The 17,034-nt window shown below is 42.5% G+C and overlaps 1 protein-coding gene and 1 pseudogene across 1 annotated transcript in view; both read right to left on the reverse strand.

Moving 5' to 3' along the window:
• The window catches only part of GPC3 (glypican 3), a 399,487-nt gene that overhangs the window by 125,889 nt on the left and 256,564 nt on the right, over nt 1-17,034 (reverse strand). The window contains exons 4-5 of the mRNA XM_059157331.1: nt 11,353-11,486; nt 651-776 (exon numbers count right to left, since the gene is read on the reverse strand). Of these exons, the coding sequence (XP_059013314.1) occupies nt 651-776; nt 11,353-11,486 (260 nt within the window). The remainder of the gene's footprint in view (nt 1-650; nt 777-11,352; nt 11,487-17,034) is intronic.
• On the reverse strand, nt 12,649-12,801 carry LOC131822394 (small nucleolar RNA SNORA70; annotated as a pseudogene).

Below are 17,034 nucleotides of genomic sequence, written 5' to 3' on the forward strand. Positions count from 1 at the left end.
GACTGGTGCTTAGAAGGTGCTCAGTAAATATTTACTGAATAAATGAATATATATTATTTCCTTTTCATTGGTGAGCAAATTCTTCACAGATAACAAATGTTGGCACACGTTATACTAACACTCAATGATCAACCATCTCAGCAACGTCACTCAGTGAAATGGTACTCCTTTCCCCCTCCCCATCCTTCTGTCCTCCATCTTCATCTACAAAATGGGGAAAAATAGTGGCATTTACTTCTGAGGATTGGTGTAAAGAGAGTTAATACAGACAAGCACTTGGCACGGCGCTTCATACATAGTTAAGTCTCACTAAACGATAACGATTAGTGTGTATATGATTTCTTCAAACCAATAAATAAATATGGGTCCACATAAAGGGGAAATGGAAGAAGCCAAAGACAAAAAAGGGGGGGGGGGCTGCTGTTTGATGCCGTACACCTGGTAAAATGTCCCTGAATACACAGTACTCAACGTGTTTCAAAGTCTGTAAATTCTCTAAGGGTGTGTCACAAATGCTCACATGTATGCTTTTTCTAGAATGTTTCTTGTGGAGTTAATGAAGGCAGAGAGAAGACATAACCAATCTCAAGATGGACATATGATGAATATTTTGCAAACACTGTTATATTTAACATTCAAAAAAAGATTACCTCTCCACGAGTTCTTGTCCGTTCCAGCAAAGAGTGTCGTTTTCAGCCACGGGGCTGTGGCTGCAGACATAGCCAGGCAAAGCATTATAGAAGCTGATGAAAGACTTCAACTTCTGAATTAGTTCCCTGGAAGAAAAGAGAAAGCATCTGTGCATAAGAGGCAAGTAAACCCAGTATGAGGAAAGTTTAATTTCCTTATCAGCATGACAGAAAGGCTCTGCCAGGCTGAATAGAGCCATAAATGATTTTAAGATATTCTTGGTTACAAGGCCACAATTTAGTTTTTTTTTTTTAAATCAATAAAATGATATTAGGGAAAAAAAAAAGTTGCTTGCCATATAAGGTACTGCTCCTATCAGAAGGATGATTTAATTCCAACATTCATTTTCTTACGTGTTCGGCTTCCATTTTTTGTTCAGAATGCTGTTACCTCCATTCTCAAAGGTGCTGATTACAAGGCACGCTGGAGCACTACATATCTTTTGGTTTCTGGGTGTAATTGAGTGCATTGATTGTAATTTACAATGCTATTACCCTAGAGATGGCCCCTTTCCATATAGGCTCGGGCTAATAGTTGCAGATCAGAATTACAGGGTGCTCAGAGCAGTAGACGTTCTATGAAATTCTCCTGAGAATATAGTCAGAGAAACTCGTATCTGCCAGAGGAGGAAGGTTTCTTTGTTCTTTGTCTGTATATTGTGATAACTATGGAGGGGGTAGACAAGAGGGAGTGGATCCTAGTATATTTTACTATTTATTTGCTTGGGCTTTTATGCTACAAGACAAATATGTGGGGTGGGGAGAGAGTGAGAGCAAGAGAGAGAGAGAGAGAGAGAAGGAAGGAGAGAGAAAGTACATTACATATGCAAATAGGTATAAACACACACACACATAAATACCCAGCAAAATTTCTGGCCTATTACCTTTTTTCAGCTGTCCATGGACACACAAAATAAGACCCTATAGACTGGAGAGGAGTGGATATGCTTATAAAGAAATATTAAATTATCTATACAACAGATGTCCAATGGTAAACAAACAAATAAAATACTCTTTCTTTTTCTCGAGCAATGTTCTTGGTAGAAACAAGGTAAAGTGTTCTTCATAACCAAGTCTATCTTAAGTCTCTACTAAGTTTTTGGAGACTTCGGCCAGGGAATTTGCTGGCAGTGGAGTAATTATTCAATACTGTCTCCAGGCGAAGAATGGACTAGCCTGATATACAGGCCTCTGGGGGTTGTTTTCAGATCTGGCCAAAAAAGAAAGGCTGGTGGAAATTATTTTCTTGCATTTTTCCGCTTTATTATCATCAAACAATTCATTTCAACTGATGATTTAGAAGAGGGAGAGCACTTAGAATACTCAGCACATTTTCACAAAGACTCAGGTCACAGTAAAGCCAGGGTGATGGACAGAACAACTCAAAACAGGTTATTGGGCTATATATAACCCCCAATACGCCAGCAGTTGCTTCCTGCTATGCTCAAACCCCCTCACAGCCTACTACTTGTGGCTGAGCTCTGTCAACCTCCAAAGTGAAAAGGTTCCATCCAGGGCTCTGAAAATAAAAGTCAACATTATAGTTTCTAACAGGAAAAAGATGGGTTCAATTAACGCTAATAGGAGAGATGTTCTGTTTTACAAGGTAATAATACAGTTCCCCAGAGTGGAAACCAAAAGAGTAAAGGCTGAGGCCGAGTAATTCCCCCCACTCCGTGAGGAAATGGAATATGGCCATTAGTCTATGGGAGGTGATGGCCTGCTCTTTAATGAAAGAGCTTCCCTTAGGCCTCCTCCTACCTCTGAACTCTAAGATAAGCACATGGCAAGAAAAATTGAACTCATGGCAAAGCTTTCCAATTTGACTTCCCTAGAAGTTAAAAGAAACAAAAACCAAAACCAAAACCAAAAAACAAAAAAAACACTCTGAACTTCTCCCAGCCCCTGAACGCTTGCAGTTTTCTGAGCTGATCAGAAAGATCACTGGCAAGCTGGAGAAGATTCAGAGAGGGTCCGTCTAAACATCTGGGGGATGAGGGGCTGCCGTAAACACAAGACCTCCCGCTTTAGCATGGAAGGCTATTACTTGGCCGGGTCAAGTTAAATGTCTAAGAAAACCGCAAAGAATGTGAATAATGTGAACACAATCGGGGTCATCAAATTCTAGAACTCAGGGGAATCTCTTTGAAATTTGAGCAAGGTAACTTGGGGACGTAAAAGGCCACCCCATGTCACAGAGTACTCATTACTGCCAGAGGACATACAGGATGGCCCTAGGAAGAGACTGTGTTTGAAAAACTTGCTGCTGGATGAATTGTTTCGAATTCAGAACACAGTTTCATTTAGCAAGCATGCTGTAATGATGGTTGAAGTCTCAGAACAGCCCCTGAAAACCTGTTAGGAGTAGTAGGTAAGAGCACTGATTTTGGAGTCTGACCCACATAAGTGTCAAATACGAGCTACTTCCTTCCTTACTTGGTGGTGAAGCCTTAAGGTTCCCTGACTTTAAAATGAAGCTAATGATCGGTTGCTGTGATGATTGAGACAATGCCTGTAAAGTGTTGAGCATAGTCCCTGGCACAAAGTAATCTCCCCATAACATCAATCATGGTCAATATTACCATTATTATAAGCCAGTAGAATATGAATATTTAATGAAAAATACAGTATATTTTAGATAGTATGCAAGAAAATTAAGATTTTTTTTGAGTTCCAGGTAACTATTTTCTACATGCAAGATGCATAAATCCTTCATTGTTTGAGGTGGGTATTAATAAGCATAACCATGTTCTTTCCCTACATATTTACCCCGGCATTTTTTTTTTTTTTCAAAGACTAGCTAGCTAGTGGGATGGGTAACCCCCTGGGCTAATCTGGTAAGCAGTCTGAATGGTCTTTGCCTGGTGGGACAGTGGTGGCCTTCAAAGGGATTCGTGTGTAAGAACCGGATGTGGAGAGCCGAGATGAAGTCCAGTTAAATGTCAATTAGTCATCAGGGAAATGCAGATCAAAACCACAGTGAGATGCTATTTCACACCCATGAGGATGGCTATAATAAAAAAAAAAAAAGTCCATAAAATAAAATAAAATAGACAACAACAAGTGTTGCTGAAGATGTGGAGAAAGTTGAGCCTTCACATTGTTGGTGAGAATGCAAAATGGTGCAGCTGCTGTGGAAAACAGTTTGGAGGCTCCTTACAAAGTCAAGTATAGATGTTACCATGTGGTGCAGCAATTCTGCTCCTAGGTATATACCCCAAAGAATCACAAATGAGTACTCAAAGAAGTACATGTATATGCATGCTCTTGGCAGTGCTATTAACAACAGCCAAAAGGTGAGACCAGACAGGTGTCCATCAACTGATGAAGGGATAAACAAATATACAGTCCATACAATGGAGTACTACTTGGCTTTACATAGGAATAGAGTATTCAGACATGTTGCATCATGGGTGAACCTTGAAAACATTATGCTAAGTGAAAGAAGCCCATCATAAAAGACCACAGATTATATGATTCCATTTATGTGAAATGTCCAGAATAGGAAAATCTATAGGGACAAAAGGCAGATTAGTGGTTGCTTAGGGCTTGGGGGGTGGAGAAGAGGGCTGCGGAATGATAGCTAAAGGGCATGGGATGTCTTTTGAGGTGATGAAAATGTTCTAAAATTGATGTTGTTGATGGTTGCCCAACTCCGTGACTATATTAAGAACACTTGAATTATATACTTCAAATGGATGAAAGGTATGTTAGATCAGCTTTATTGAGATATAACCCCAAGAAAGGGTAGAGAAGGGCTGAGAGGAAGAGAGGCTTGTCTACTAGGTGGAGGGGTGTCCCTTGGAGCAATGGACAGAGACAGTCAAGAGGGCCAGAGATGTGGCTCGGCATGAATTAAAAGCATGGGCAAGGAGGGAGTCAAGAAATTTCCAAGAGCTGCAAACAATGATTAAAATCTATTTCTTCCTGGGACACCTGGGTGGCTCAGTGGGTTAACCCTCTGCCTTTGGCTCAAGTCATGATCTCAGGGTCCTGGGATCGAGTCCTGCATCGGGCTCTCTGCTCAGTGGGGAGCCTACTCCCCCCCTCCCCGCCTACTTGTGATCTCTCTCTGCCAAATAAGAAAATAATTTTAAAAAATCTATTTCTTCCTTCATCCTTTATAATAAAGCCTGTTGGTTTTCTTCCTCATTGTAAAAGAAACATACGCTCACTGTGGAGAATTTAGAAAATACAGAAAGGTAGAAAGGGGAAAAAAAAACCCTATTCATAGTCCTACTGGCCAGATGGTCACTGTGAATATTTGGACATATTTCCTTCTAGACTTGTCTCTCCAGTAGGCTTTTTATGTCTATTCTTCTAAAACTTATCCTTGATAGGCAAGTTCACGGAGTTCTTTTTGGTTCTCAGTGTACGTTATTCATGTTAGAATCCATGGTGCCTTTGATTAGAAAAGCACCTGAGAATAATGAAGCAAATGCAGGTTCTCAAAGAACTCTCGGGGCCTCCAGGGGTGAGACCATCCACAAACTGGCACTACAGGACCAGCCATTCCTTCCCTCGGAACCTTCCACAGACGGTGGGAGGGAAACTAGCTCTTGGTCTCCCAAGAGAAAGTTGGATTTTTTTGAAAATCAATCCAGACATACTATTCTGCAGGCTAGAAGAGAGCCTTTCGAAACTGTTGGAGAGTTAATGAGCTTTTCAAAAGAGAGCGACAACAGGTGATAGTGTCCTCTGACACCACAGGCGGAGAGCAACAGAGTGTGACAGGAGCAGTTTACCTCCTACCAAGTTTAGTGGGCCTCTCTCATTTCCCCTCTTCTTTGTCCCTCCTCCTAAACTCCTTCTAGGAAAGGAGGGTCTTTCGCTTTTATTATCTTCCCTTAAATAAGGTCTCCTATCCTTCTGCTTATAATCTCAAAAGGAGGCAAGGTGAATATTTTCATTTCTCTCTTTAAAGAAAGACACCTGAAACGAAATTAGGTGACATATTAATTACCCACATAGGACTCAGGCCAGATTTCTTCTTTTTGTGCTAGTAGCCCATGACAGACAACAAAAGAACCTCCACCCATGCACTAAGGCAGTCAGCTCAACGGAATTGTCTCTAGGGAAAAAAAAAATAGAACTTTCGGACAATTAGTTGTCTGGGATGGGAAAAACAACTTGATTGAAGGGAACGTTCCTTGATTCCAATTCCACTTTATTCTAATACGTGCATGCCAAACATACCACTTGGCATGTAAATAGTGGAGCGTAGGGCTCTCACTTAGGTCAAACCCAACACTTGCTTATAGCAGTCAGCTCAGGAAAAAAATAAAAGTCTCTTCCTAGAGCTTTCTATTCAATGTGTTAAATGTGGAACTAAAGGACAGGGCCCCTTTGCATGCATGAGCCATTTTGAAATATTGAGGCTGGGTGCACGCGATCTCCCCTGGAGGGCTCCCACCGTCCTCAAGAGGAGCGTCCCCTTCCCGGGTGGTGTGTGTGGGGGGGATACCCTTGGCTTTCCTGCAGTGATTTGCTTGGGCAAGCATCAAAGCGGCACTAATTGGAAAGCACCACAAGTAAAAACAGCCTTTCATCCCCAACTGCAGATCCTGAACTTTTCTCCTTTATCATTAAGGTTCTTTTTTTTTTTTTTTCTTAATATAAAGTAACAGGAGCTCATTACTTTAAAAAAAAAAAAAAAAAAACGGAAAACCCAGAAAAGCGAATAAGCTAAAATAATTATAATGGGAACAATGCAGGAGCAGGTTTAATTCAGCAGTAGAGAAATTTGCACCATCTGACCCAAACTCAAATTTTCTGCCATTCCAGAGATTAGCCTGTACTTTTTTTTCATGCAGTTCCCTTTGCCTAGAAGACCCTCTCTTCCCTCGTCCATCTGTTGAGTTTCTCATCTTCCGCCAAGGCCAGGCTCCAGAGTTTACCTTCTCCAAGAAGCCTTTCTTGACTTTCGCAGGAGAACGGCTACCTTCCCCAGCCCATGGAGCCACCACCGTTTCGGACACAGCTCTGCGGGGACACTTGCCCTTGGCATTTGAAAATTATTTATTTGTGTGTGTCTCCCCCTAACCAGGCTCGGAGGCCCTCCTATTCATCAGAGCCTAATCCGTACACAATGCTTAGCATATAGACGGTGTTGACAAATGGTGAAAGAAGTAGAGTCCTATTTAGGGCAGAATGACTTGTACCAGACCCGAAACTCGTTGATTCACTCGGGACATACTTTGTTGTTTTGTTCAGAGGGTGGAAAGCACCACTGAGCTTACAAAGCTGCCTAGCCAAACCAGAGCAGCAGTCTGACAGGGAGCTGAGATTGGCTTTTGTTCTTTTCTTTCTAGGTCATTTACTAGTGCCACCCAATCCATTGCCCCTTTAGACCAAGTCAGAGGGGGAGGGGAGGAGAGGCAGTGCGGGAAGGGGAAGGGTGGCTTACACAGATGTAGTTTCACTGGGCTGGAGGGACTCTGCCCCTTTCTCACAACATTAGCTGGTGGGCCAGGATGGACTATTCCACTGAGACGGGGGCGCTTAGAGAAAGGACAGACAGTGCTCACGCTCTCCACCAAACTTCAGGGGGATGCGCGGATGACAAGGTAAAAGGCATCATATGGGAAGGGGTGAAGGAGACATTCAGGAGGCCACAGGAGGGAGAGGGAGAAGACACGAAGATACCAGGGCTGGCAAGGGTTACGGAAATCACATTGCTTCGATCCTAGCTGCTTACTTGCGCATCTTGTCCTACCCTGTTTTAAACCCGATGACAGATATTTTCAATATTTCTACCTTAACGGAACACTGAATCCCATAGGCAGGCCACCGGTTGAGTATTAAATCGCCTTTAAATTGAACTAAGCTATTTCTAAGATTAGTTGTGTGTTGCAAACTACCCAGTTGGGGGCAGACAAAACAAACAGATGACTTCTGAATGCTACCAAAGGAATCCTGCATTTCTTTGTGTGTTGTTATTTTAATAAGGAAAGGGCTTTTCAACTCATAATCAGATTCAGACAGCTTGCTCCCAACCTCCAGGGAGGGAAAGCTACAACAGGGTTCCTTTGCAATTATCATATTTTTACCCGAGGAGGATGGAGCTTGGGCAACGATGTGAGGGGTGTCGGAGGCACATAGATTTTTCTGGACCAGTGTGAAAGGCTGTGCAGAACATACCGAGAAATTTATAGAGGTACTAACCCTCCGTCAAACCAAACCTTCCTAATAACATCAGATTGCAGGGGCCAGGGCATGGGCAAGAGATGATCTTAATCCCTGAGTCTCCCCTCTCCCTAAAAGGGTTTACAATGCCTACTGGAGGGAGCTTAAGGAAATCAGACACTCTCCTGTTGTTCTGACTCGGACTCTAAGGCTCTAGTTTGCAAGAGATGAGAAGCACCATGGGGCAGGCTGTGTTTCCAACACTCAAACGAGCCTTGCCCGGCCACCAATTAATCAAGCCTGCAAGCTATGTAGTTTTTCTTACTATCTTTTCTTTTGGGCTTAGCAACAAGTTCAGAAAGCGATCTAAACAAAGTGCCAAATCTGGGTGCCCGGCCAAGAACCCATTCATCCATTTCATTTTTCTGTAGAGGAATCGACCCCATAGAGCCCTCCCCAGTAGGACAGTAGGGAATGGGTCCCACGAGAACCCCAGACAGAAGCCATGGCAGCAGGCCCTTGATCAAGTAGCACCTCCTACTTACTCATAAATGTGTGTAGGTTGGCAGGGTTGTCTCAAAATGGAACTGGGCCGGTGTGTTTCATTTGAATAAGCTCTGCATATGATGCTGGGACTGATTCATATACCACTTCCTCCAGGGAGGCCCACTATATCTCCCTGGGCAGAGGCTCTCATTTTTCCTGTAGGCTGCCTCTAGGGATAGACTCTGGACACTCCTTTGCACTTATAAAACTATTTTGGAAGTATTTGCATTTAAGTCTATTTCCACATTAGACTGCTTTGGAGAGTTGAGCCTCTGTCTTGAGTTTTGATGCCAGTACACATTCTGGCCCATGACAGGTATTTCCTAAGTGTCTGTTGAGTTGAATAAAGCAATATATATAAAAATACATATTACTGTATAATGTCATACAAATATATTACATTTATAACATATAAATGTAATTTATAATTTAAACATTCCTTTTGTTAATTTTATTTAAACATTTTTTTAAAGATTTTATTTTTAAGTAATCTCTATATCCAATGTGGGGCTCAAACTTACAATCCCAAGATCAAGAATTACATGCTCTGCTGACTGAGCCAGCCAGATGCCCTCTTATTAATTTTAAATGAATAATTATGTAGTATAATATAATATAATACATTTATATTTTATTTTTGTAGGTTATTTATAAATAATATAATTATAAATTATATAATTATATAAAATAATAATAAATTAATAAAAATAATTGTATAAGATATTGATTCTTCATTAATTATTGTGATATTGATATATAATATGATATATTATATATTGTAATAATACAATATAAATATAATTTATTCACTTCAGTACAATACGCAAGAGGTTTCCCCTAGTTAAAGATCCATGACTGAGGTTAATTTCTCAGGTGGTCTGGGCAAAGTGTGAAAGCAATTGAGAACAACAGACAAAGGAAAGTCAAAGGTTAAAGGTTTGGAGAAATGACCAAATTTTGTCTCCCCAGAATGAAAAACACTTCCTAAAACTCTCCTATGCTATAGGGAAATGGTTCTCAAATATTTCGGTGCCAGGACCCCTGTGGTGGTTTGTAAATTTGTCCACAAATTCTTTGATACTCCTTCCTTCAAGAGGTGGAGTTTAATTTCCCTCCCCTTGAGTGTGGACTAGAACTGGGAACTCACTTCTAACAAACAGATACCAGACTTGACAGTACGTCACTTCCCAGACTAGGTCGGAAAAGACAATACAGCTTGCTCCTTGCTCTTCCATGGATCTTGTATTCTGGGGAAGCCAGTAGCTATGTTGCAGAGTCACTCACAAGGTTCATGCGGTGAGGGACTGAGGCCTCCTTTCAACAACCAGCACTACCTTGCTAAGTGAGCCACTTGGAAAGTAGATCTGCACTTCCTATGACTACAGCCCCAGAAACTGACCAAGCTGACAACCACCCAGCCAAGCTGTTCTCGAATTCCTGCCAGAAACTGTGATAATAAATGTTAGTTGTTCTAAATCACTATGTTTTGGGGAAATTTGTTATGTAGCACTGGATAATGAATACAACCCCTCTATACTCCTAAAAATGATGGAGGGCCCCAAAGAGCTTTTGTTGGTCCGATATATATTTTTAGATACTTACTGCTTTAGAAAGTGAAACTCAGGGGGGAAATATTTACTTATTTATTTATTTGAAACAAATAATGAGCCATTATGTGTTAACATAAGTACTATTTTTATGAAAAAAATAGTGAGAAACTGATATTGGTTTTGTCTTTTTTACAAAATATGTTTAGCCTGGCTTAATAGGAGACAGCTGAATTCTCCCATTGGCTTCTGCATTCAATCTGCTGCAATGTGTTGTTTTGGTTAAAGTATATAAACAAAACCCAGGTTCACATGGATAAGTAGTTAGCAAAAGGAGCATCTCAGACTCCCTGGAAAGAGTTTCTGTGACTTCCTGGGTCTCTGAGTCACACTTTAAAACTGTTGCTACAGGGAAACTAGACATCCATTTGGTTGGAAGTCAACAAAAGAGAACATGGGACTTCCTGAAATGCTTCTTTGGAGGACTCTCTCTCATGCAGCCTTACTGGCTTCTCTCACTCCAAACTAAGAGTTTGTGATGTCATAGTGATGACTAAGAGTTATCACTTTAAAACCTCCTGTAGTAAATGGATATGAATGGCTTCATTTAGCCTACATCTGAGATGTTGCTGATTTCATCTCTTAATTTTCCATCTGCAGGCCAGTCATCAGGAAGCAGAAATCATGTCTGGCTATTCTTTGAGCCAGTGGCAGGCTTGGGGACATGTGCACTCCTTTTGGGAAGGCACCTCTCCTAGACCTGTGTTGGGATTCCCATCCAATGGCCACCCCTTATTTGTAACCATGACTAGAACAGGGAAAGAGGTCATCTGGATGAGGGAAGGAGGAAAGAAGAGAATCAGAAACAAACTTTGATTTAGTCCCTTGACTGCTGTCTTAAGAAACAGAAACTGAATCCTTCATTTTGTATACTGACAAGAGTGTACAGAATGTGCGGTATGTTTATGCACATGAGTGTGTCTTGCCAGTTTCTTTCTGGTGAACTTGACCTTGACTCACTGGTAATAATGGGAAAACCACAAGCGAAGCCATAAAATTGTGAGACCAGATCATAAGCAGAAAACATTTTGTTTAGTCAACAAATATCTTGGGGGCACCTGGGTGGCTCAGTCGTTAAGCAGCTGCCTTTGGCTCAGGTCATGATCCCAGGGACCTGGGATCAAGCCCCACATCGGACTCCCTATTCAGGGAGTACTGTGCTGGATATTTACATAGGGTAACTTTACATTTAAATATGGCTTAGATATAATGTGATATCTCTTTTCCTTAGCATTTACAAATGGTAGAATTAATTAATCAAACTCTACTCAAAAGAACAAAATAATGTGTATTTAAGAAGCTTCACTCCAAAAGTTTTTCACCTTACAACACAATTGTTAATTGTATGCTGAAACAGAGGGGGGAAAAAAGCAGAATCCCCTTACCTCCTTCGGCTGGATAAGGTTTCTTCGTGTTCTACATGAGCAACTTTTAATACCTTCTTGTCAATAAACAGATCTTCAGGATAATAAGCAGATCTATACTGGCGTTGTTGAGAATGGGCACATAACTTGCCAATCTGAAAAAGAAATGCAATATAATTATATGATACTTTCACAGATATGATAGTAGAAACAAATTCTGAAATGCACTTCAATTTCTTCCCCAATTTCTTTTTAAAGAGCAGAACGAAGCTATTACTGGAGTCCGAAAAAGGTGCTACGCTTTTCAGGTAAAGAGCCATCTGTGGAAAAGCAGGCTGAAGACTATGGCAGTGGAGACTTTGAGCCCAACCTATTCAAGGTTTCCTAAGATGAAAAATGCATTTTCTTTCTGCACATTTGAGAGGACTTTCTATACAAGACTTAGGCTATTGATACCTCTCCACGGCCCTTAGTATTTATAAGAATGTAGAAGTTCACAAATAGGAATTACAAAGTTTAGGAAGTAGTGGGGCGGGAGAGGAAGGGGGTGAGAGATGTGTAGAGCAGCCTGTTAACAGAGCAGCCTTCCATGCAGGGAGTTGGGTTCGAAGGCCCAGGGTTGCGTATGCTGAAGAATGTCAGTGTAATGGCTCATCTGACTTTCGTAAAAACGCCCAAGGGAAGGAAGAAGGCCAGCCAACCAATCCATAGCCAGTGTGATCAGCTGTGAATCCCGTATCATTGAACAAGACCAGGACCAAGAGTACTAAAGAACACAGGTACTCAAGAAAGCCTACCTCCTCTCCCTCGCTCTCCCCTTCCCTCCGCCCATCCTTCCTCTTTTGTTCCTTCCTTCCTTTCTTTCTCTCTCTCTTTTTTTTTTTTTTTTTTTGACAGGAAGTTGGATGTATTGGTGGGCATGAATATGACAGGAAGGGGTAGTGCCAAGGTTCTCATGAGGGCAGAGGCCTCCATTTGTCCAAGGGCCCACGGTTAGGGATGTATTTGACCCAACAGCCATCTGGGATAAGCCGCTCTTCAGTCACCATGTCTTCAAATTCATCCGTATTGAACTTAGTAAAGCCCCACTTCTTGGAGGTGCGGATCTTCTGGCGGCTAGGGAACTTGAACTTGGCCTTGCATAGGGCCTCAATCACATGCTCCTTGTTCTGCAGCTTGGTACGGATGGACATGATGACTTGGCCAATGTGGACCCTGGCTACTGTGCCCTGGGGCTTCCCAAAGGCACCCCCACATACCTGTCTGCAGCCTAAATTGGAGATAGCCATGAGGTCAGACCCAAGAATCCACCAAAAGGGCTGTCTCCAGGGTCCCTTAGGGCAACCCAGACAATCAACACTCATGAGAACCTCACTACCGAGGACGCTACTGTTCGCAGCCACGGCACACCGGGCCCGCCCTTCCTTCCTTTCTCGATCCACTCACTTGCTCATTCGAGACTAGTTGCCGGATGCCTCCCTCTAAAGCTTCGTCCTCTTAACAGTCATATGGCAATGATCAAAAGATGGCATCAGCTTTCTTATCTCAATTCTAAGTAATCTGGTTCAATTATTTGTAGATTTCTATTTTTGAGCTTTCAGACACAAGCCTAAAATGAACTTCTACATAAAGATGTATTAACATGTCTCCCTTATGTCAGACACTAAGCTAAATGTTATCATCCCCATTTTAGAGGTGAAGAAACTGAGGTTAGAGGAGGTTAAGGGTTGCCTGTGGCAAATATACCGTTGATTCACTGTCTGACTTCAAAGCTTATACAATATCACCTCCCTAGAAGACAATGCTTAATCACCAGTTGCTTACACTCTCTTTTTTTAAAGGAACTCCCAGTCCTCAGAAACACAGCCAACATAGCCAAGGTGAATATATAGATTGTATACATTAAGAAAAATATACATTAAGAAAAAAAAAAAAAACATTGAGCCTGTGTGGCTCACTGGGTTAAAACCTCTGCCTTCGACTCAGGTCAGGATCTCAGGGTCCTGGGATCGAGCCCCGAGTCAGGCTCTCTGCTTGGCAGGGAGCCTGCTTCCCCCGCTCTCTCTGCCTGCCTCTCTGCCTACTTGTGATCTCTGTCAAATAACTAAATAAAATATTTTAAAAAATAAAGAAAAAGAAAAATATTAGAAATACCCAGTGAAGACAGGTTATATCTTTGGTACCTTTGGTTATATCTTCTGTACCTCCACAGAAATCAGACTGAATTTTGCATGCTGTTAGGGACTCAGTAAAAGTAAATTCATCAAAATGAATTGAAGGGAACTCCTAGTATCAGGTCTGGCATGCCTGCAGTCCCGGGCTGCGTGTGGTCATCCGTTTCCGGGATTTCTCAAGATGGCCCAGATGACATTTACAAAGCTACCTATGTCTTTCTAAAAGCAAAAGCAGCATTTGGTTTGTATAGCTTTGGAAAGTCTTCTATATAAATCAATTCTTGAATTAGAAAAGAAGAATCTAAAGTCAGTAGAGGCCTCACCTCCACTGGGGAAAAACAAACAAACTAAAAAGATTTTTCTTTCCTAATACAAGAATTGATTTATATAGAAAACTGTATTCTCTGAGTTTACAGGGATTGATGGTGCTTCAGGTAAGGGGGCTGCCTGGCTGGACTGGGGAGCTCGGTTCTAGTCATTTCCAAAGTTTGCAAGGCAGGTATGAATAACTGAGGGCAGACTGTGCATCCTAAAATTATGTTCATAGACACACACGTGTTTACTTGCCACACAGCCGGCGAACGCTCATGGAACCACCCACTGGAAAGGGGGTACAGCTGAGGCAAAAGCAGGAAGGTTAAGAACAAACGAGAATGTAGCCAGTGTGACCTTTCTTCCCAAGCCACCCAATGTGGCACTATTGGGCAGAGTCCCCAAGGCTCCGGGTGGGGTCAGGGGCAAACAACGGTGTCCTGCCAATGCCCCTCCCCCCCCGCTGAAATCTGCCACTTCTTAACAGACGGGCTGTATTTTCTTCCACAAATCTACCACAAAGCAAATTCTTCTCATATACAAAGCATTTGTCAAATGTAGACCCCCTCCCCCGTGCCTTCGGGCTCTTCTGTCCACATCTTCCACCTCCGCACTGTGTGAGCTGTAGGTGAATATTACAAGCTCATTTTGAGGGGTGGCCACAAAAAGAAAACAGAATTTACAAAGAGACGCAGAATTAACACAAAAGAGGGCCTTTGATCAAAATTTCTTTGTAAATGTCAAACTCGGGGGACATGAGGCGCTGCCTGGAGACCCGGGTCTCCGTCTACGGCTGCACTTGCTAAAGAATCACTGGTATTTCGAGCAGCATTTTAGAACTCAGTGTCCCGCCCAGGAGTCTGGGGCTCTTAAATAACAAGTGCAATCCAATTTCCTTCCACGGACTAATGCACCTGGTTAAGGGTGCCGCTATCTTGAACTTTAGTTAGTGAGACTGGATTAATTAGGTGGGCGAATGTCTCTACCGATAGACCCGGAATAGAAAATCCTTTCGTTTTCCAAGAATAGTGATTCCTTTATTCATGCGCCAGAATCTATGGCAGGAGAGTAACGGGGGTCCCCTGAGGTGTTACAAGACTTGAAATAGGGACTTGGGGCACCTGGGGAGTCAGGGGGAGGGAGGATGCGGTCGGATGGTCACCTGACTTTTGGTTTTGGCTCAGGTCACAATCTCAGGGTCATGGGATCGAGCCTCACATCAGGCTCTGTGCTCAGCAGTGGAGTTTGCTTGACATTCTCTCTCTCTCTCCTTCTGCACCTCCCTGCTGTGTGCTTTCTCTCTCTCAAATAAATAAATAAATCTTGAAAAAAAAAAATAAAAGAAGGCAGGGCTCCTGACCATATTTATGGTCAGAAGGTCATCCTAGCAACACTAGGACCATTCTTTTCTAAGCAAGGTCCAGAACACTGGCTTTACACATGCATGAAGAGAGTAATAAGACTTCCTTTTGACCTGGTCCCCCAGCTACCTTCCAGCTGTCACTCGGGTCTCATGCAAAAAAGGAAGATATGATATGAAAAGTGTCATATTTTATTCTGAACTCCTCTGGGAAAAAAAAGGTGAAAATGACTTTCCTTTTTTTTTTAAATAAAGATTTTACTTATTTATTTGACAGACAGAGATCACAAGTAGGCAGAGAGGCAGGCAGAGAGAGAGGAGGAAGCAGGCTCCCTGCTGAGCAGAGAGCCCGATGCGGGGCTTGATCCCAGGACCCCGGGATCATGACCTGAGCCAAAGGCAGAGGCTTTAACCCACTGAGCCACTCAGGTGCCTGAAAATGACTTTCTTTAAATAAAGTTTTTATTTATTTGAGAGAGAGAGAGAGAGAGAGAGAGAGAGAGAGAGAGAGAGAGGAGGAGCATAGGGAAGGGGACAAGCAGACTCTGAGCTGAGCGCGGAGCCCAACTCCAGGCTTGATCCTATGACCCTGAGATCATGATCTAAGCTAAAATCAAGGGCTGGATGCTCGATCGACTGAGCCACCCAGGTGCCCCTGAAAATTATTTTTCAAGTAGAATATGTTACCAAAGAGTTTGAAACCCTGCAAAGCATTTGGTTTGATGCAATGCACACAGGTACCCTGTAACTGATGTGTCGAAAAAATGCAGATACCCCACTGGTTAAAATGTAACTATACTGATGCTCAGGGGCCATTTGCTGTTGGTTCTGGAAGCCCTCTGGTGACAAAAAAAACCCCTCACACTTGATCTCTCCCTCTGACTGACTCAGCAGAGAAAGTCTACATTGTAAGTTTCTCAATAATACCAATACTTCCCATTTGTAACATAATACCTGACTCCAGCCCCCTGCCTTACTAATAATTCCTCCATCCATTCTGTTCTTTTTAAAAGATTTTATCTATTTATTTGAGAGAGAGAGAGAGGGAGAGAGAAAGACAGCGAGAAAGGAAACACAAGCAGGGGGAGTGGGAGAGGGAGAAGCAGGCTTCCTGCTGAGCAGGGAGCCTAATGTGGGGCTCGATCCCAGGACTCTGGGATCATGACCAAAGCTGAATGCAGACACCCAGCCATCTGAGCCACCCAGGCGCCCCTATTCTCTGTTCTTGACGGTGAATTCTACAACTCTCTGAGGCATACGGACCTTGTATTTTTGACCCCATTTTAGAGATAAGGAAACTGAGGCTCACGATGTTTAAGGAACTGAAGCAAACCATAATTGTAGTAGATGGCAGAGTTAGGACTTGAACCTAGATCTGCCTAGCAAAACTTAAGTTTATTTTTCTAAGATTTTATTTTTAAGTAATCTCTGCACACAACATGGGGCCCTAACTCACAACCCTGAGATCAAAAATCACCCGCTTCATTGAATGAGCCAGCGAGGGGCCCCAAGCTTTTGTTTTTGGTTTTTCCTCCCTATGCCGTAGATTTCTGTCAAGAGGATAGACTCTGGGGGCCTCCCATGACCCAGGTTTGTGGCCATCCCATCCATAACTGGAGAAGAGTAATGATTACGAAGGATTAAAAAAATCCTTTAAAGAAGGACTAGTTATTAAAGATAAGCCAAAAACGGACATCCAATTTTAACCATAGTATTTCTAGTGGAGTGATTTAAACTCTTTGGTCTGCCTGGTAAGAGAGGATTAGTAATCACCCTAAAGCCCCGGATGTCTGGGTCTGTGGGAGAGGTGGTTCCCAGGTGTGTTCCCCCTGCAGCTTGCTTCCTGTGGGCTGTCCC

Source organism: Mustela lutreola, chromosome X (genome assembly GCF_030435805.1).
Source record: "Mustela lutreola isolate mMusLut2 chromosome X, mMusLut2.pri, whole genome shotgun sequence".
Classification (NCBI taxonomy): Eukaryota; Metazoa; Chordata; class Mammalia; order Carnivora; family Mustelidae; genus Mustela; species Mustela lutreola.